Raw genomic sequence first — 4470 nt, forward strand, 5'->3', positions numbered from 1 at the left:
ATTGTAGGCATTTGTTTCAGGCATGTTTAGGATACTTAGAGAGAAGGTAGATGAGCTCTACTGAGTGCCGCTCTAGTTTTGTCCTGCCACTCTATGTTACCATCATGTAATCATATTTGAAATTTGTTTTGCTTTAACAGCGACTCCAATTAATCTATCAATGAAATAGTTGCAGATTATTTTTGGTTTCTAATCAATTAATCGTTGCAGCTCCTCACTGGTGTATGGTCTCGCTGTTTAATCCCCAATGCTGGAAATCACCCATCTCTAATCATGTATCTGTCCAACTGGGAGCTGCTCATATGCTGCATGAACAAGTGACCTGAGCAAACATAAAGTGAAGTTGCCTAAGCAGTCAAATCCAAAGCCAGTGTTAAGCCACTCAGGACCCGGCCGGGTGGAATCGTTCGTCTTCATTCCCATGCTTAGAGAAAATGTGGATATGGTTAAGATGGGTGAGGAATGAGGGCGGCCACAGGGCTCAGACTGCCTGTCAGACCATGACAAGTCCTCTGAGGGAGGATAAAGAAGCGGGCGAGACGAAAAGGAAAGAAGCAGCTACCTCAGTAACCCCCCAGCGTACTGAGCTCATATAGTCGTTAAGAACGCCAAGGGTGAACGAACACTTTATCAGCTCCTCCACAGAGCGAGCGCTACAGTCCAGAAATTACTCAGGAGCTGTTAATCCCCTTTGATTTGGGTAATCACTGTGTGAAGACAGGCAGGTATGGGAGGATGTTCACAGTGAAGGTTTGTGTGACAGAATCCTTTCCCCCAGTTTGCTAAAATGTATATTTATTTCCTTTCAAGTGCCTGAGCCCCAATGACAAGTTAAGTCTCTGTCATTGAATGTCAAGGTGTTAATGCCGATGAGAGCCTTCTGTTGCCTGAAGTCCCTCGGCCACGGCTTTGTTGACGCACCATAAACTGCTGCTCTCACAGATCGGGGCCACACAGCAGGTGGGTCTGGGCTTCCAGCTCCTCTGGTGTCACCTCAAACCCACTGACCTCTCACAACCAACAGCAGCTTCTTCTCTGTTCCCATCCCTGCCCTTCCTCCTCTGCCGCACACAAACAGCGGCGAGCCGACTGTAAACTCACCTCCCCTTCCCAAAACAAGCCCAGATGCAGCGGAGTCCCAGCTGCCTGTGTTTAGTAAACACGTTCCACAAACCTCTGGCCGGGAGTGACAGGGGGGAGCTGGGTGGTTGAGGTGATGTGAGCCGGTGGAGCGAGGCTGCAGGGAGCGCCGAAAGCCACCTGGACACACCCAGGAGAGGGGGGCCTCCTCAGAGGGGTAGGGGGTCTCATGCAGGCTCCAGGACCAGGCTTAGCCCACACACACGCACACACACACACACACACACACACTCACGGCCTGACAGCATAAATATTTGCACAAAGGTAAACCTCCTCTCATCACTAAGCACTGGCTGGTCTCCGAGCTAAGCACTGGCCCTGTGCAGGAGGGAGGCAGAGCTGGGTGATGCTCTTGTCTGTGTTTAGTCTCACGATTGTCTCCTTCAACATACGTTTTTTGTCACGGGTCTGAACCCCTCTTTCATTCAGTGACCTTTCCTGTGCACTTCAGTAGAGGCGCATGAAAACCTCGTTGACAAATTCAGGATGCCCCCTGGGATCCACACAGGTTCTCAGAGGAGCAGCAGATGTTGATGCTGCTGCTGGGTTAAGAGACGGCAGAGGTGCTCTCGGGAGCCTCACAGAGAAACGTGGGTGAGCTGGGCAGACAATGGGAGTCAGCAGAGCCATGTGTGCTGCCAGCACAGGAAAAAGGAAACCAAGTGTCAGGAAGACAATAGGAGCTGCTAGATGGATGGAGATGGGAGTAACTCTGCAGAGTCATGCATTAAAGGGCTGCTGGGGTCAAACACACACTGTTAGAACAGATAACAGCTAAACATGATGCCCTACTACTTACTCCAGGATACTCTCTGAGCCATACCTGATCAACTTATATTTCATTTATTCATTTCATTTGATTATTTCTTTATTTGCATTACTTGTTATTAAAGGACTGTGGTGGTATGTGGAGATTCATTGAAGTTAGCTCCTTTTTTTTCTATATCTCTTTTGTAAAGGATGATTTTCTAAGAAATAAAGAGCAATACAACATAAAGAAGCAAAAAAGACGGTTTGTGTGCATGTAACAGGACATGCGTCAGGATTTACATCCAGAGCAGTGTGTAGTTATATGGCAGTACGATGACTGGATGCTTTCTTTACCTTTTCTGGTAGACGGAGGTGTGGGAGGCTGCAGAGTAGGTCTTGTAAAGTCCCGTCTTCCAGGTCCCGTCCACGGCCGCGCTGAGCCAGAGCAGCAGCACCGTGCACAGCAAACTTTTCCTGCAAAGCGCGGACACGCTCTCCCGTTGGCTCGGTCCCATTCCCGTGGCATCCACGGCCAAACGGCCAGGAGGAAAAAGTTTTTTCTATGACGAGCCCAACTTCCCCCGGTGAGAAAACAGACCGGTGAACGGATCCAGCTCTCGGGGGGAATGTGTCAAACAGAACCGGGTCGGCAGGAGGAGACACGCATCCTATTCAGCACGGAGGCAAACGCGCAGTTAAGTTGAAACAAGAATTCTGGCACTAGTTCGAGCGTAAAAATTTTGTTAAATCCTGAGTGCGCCAGAGGAAAATGCCACTACTGAAACCCCCGCAACCTCCCGTTTGCCTCACACAGATCTGCAGTTTGTAAAGCTTGCGCACAGTGAGTGTGTGAGTGTGAGTGTGCGTCCTCCTCTCCCTGCTCTGCCTGCCTCCGTCTCTGTGAGCGCGTAACGAGCCGGGCCTCTGCAGCAGCGGGCATGACACCACTTTTATAGTCTCCTCGGGTCCTTTGAAAAGCGCAGCCTGCTGGGTCTTCTCTCCTTTTTTCCAACCTCCCCAGTTTCCACCTCTCACCGAGTACAATGCGCGCTTAAGGCAACGGCACGTTACGCACGGCATTTGTTATAAACGAATTATGAGCTGCAGCTTCTCAGAGGTTCTTATGAAATCACTGGAGCTGAGCCCAGAGGAGCTGCTGCTTGTTTTTAACAGGAGGGGACCTAAACCGAATCTATCCATCTATCTACCCACACATCATTCTATGCATCCATCAATCCATCATCCATCTCTAAGTGTCAGATTACAGTGACCTTTCTCTACCTGTGCATTGGGGACATGTACGTTTGCATTCATTAACCACGAAGCTGCTCCTGCTCCAAACTAAATATCTGGCTCTGCACCTGAGAACTCAGGCCCAACATGTTGATCTGTGGCTTGGGGATGACTACAGCTCTCAGGGCCCACGAGCTGAGCTGAAGGTTTCACCTGCTGTGATGCTGTGGACTGCAGAGAGAACTGGGTGGCCGGTGAGGCTCTCAGCTGGTGAGAGAGGGGGAAGCAAATGTGTGACTGAGTGAGCCCACCTGCTCTCAATAACAATAAAAGGAAACTAGGATGGGGGGGGATGTGCCAGAGTTTTTTGTTTCAGGGCACCCTTGGCATTTTATGAGGCTGTTTGGTGCAGAACAAGAACTGGAGCAGTGTAGGGTTCATGTAAATCCCACAGGCAGCTGAAAATAATTTGACCTCTGAGGAGGGGGGCAGGTTTGATTCCATTGAGAAAATCCCCCCCCCCCCCCCCTTATATCTCTCATTTGTCTCCTACTTCCATGAGTCCCTTCCCTTTTATAGTTCAAACAAAAAGAGCACCATTGCCCATTGTCTGTGTAGTTTGGTGATTTGTTCACTCATATAAAGTGGTAGTGACTTATGCAATACACCATTCTGTCCCTCTTTTCAGCAGGGGAACATAAGCCACCTCCTCCTGTGTTTGGTTGTAAACATGCTGCAATCCTCACTCGTTATGATTGTCATACTAGTACTCTACCACTGGACTCTTTGGGCCTGCACAATACTGTAATGACAAGCATGATGATGATCTCAAATGAGTGCAGCGACCTTTAAGAAAGACACTTGAGTAAATTTCCAGCTGGAGGACTCAGGCTGCATGATGTATGTTGTCAACGTTACGCCACACCAGTTCTCCAGGGGCTTTCTGGATAGTTTGTTTGAATAAACTTCACCTGCTTTAACATGCTGACCTCAGCAGCCTCAGTTACTCAGTACTGCACTAGATCTGCTACCTTCTCTGCAGAGAAGACTTGAAAAAGCTACTTGGGCAAAGTGGAAAACTTTAGGAACCTTTTCTCGGGTTGTATTTCCACTGTAAGCAGCAGTTTATATTATGTACAACCTCAGCTGAAATGTTCAGCCTCAGCCGTCCTTTCAAACAATGGACAGAATTATGAAAGATTTCCTTTAAGAATGAGAAAAATCAAATGTGATTGAACAGAGTTGAAAACATTTATTCTTAACAAAATAGTAGAAGATGTTTAGACCTGTAAAACCCTGACCCATTGTAGAAAACTGGCACTTAACCCATTAACGCCGAACAGAAAT

The 4470-nt window shown here is 48.3% G+C and overlaps 1 protein-coding gene across 2 annotated transcripts in view; it reads right to left on the minus strand.

Annotated features, from left to right (window-relative positions):
* Positions 1-2843, minus strand: part of emid1 (EMI domain containing 1) — a 50410-nt gene extending 47567 nt beyond the window's left edge. The window contains exon 1 of one of the 2 annotated variants that reach the window (XM_062381968.1): positions 2245-2838. In XM_062381968.1, coding sequence (XP_062237952.1) covers positions 2245-2405 — 161 coding nt within the window. In that variant the 5' untranslated portion in view covers positions 2406-2838. Of the gene's footprint in view, positions 1-2244 lie in introns of both variants that reach the window. The other variant, XM_062381969.1, reaches the window with a different exon arrangement.
* Positions 2844-4470: the final 1627 nt, after the last annotated feature.

This window comes from Platichthys flesus, chromosome 3 (genome assembly GCF_949316205.1).
Source record: "Platichthys flesus chromosome 3, fPlaFle2.1, whole genome shotgun sequence".
NCBI classification, from domain to species: Eukaryota; Metazoa; Chordata; class Actinopteri; order Pleuronectiformes; family Pleuronectidae; genus Platichthys; species Platichthys flesus.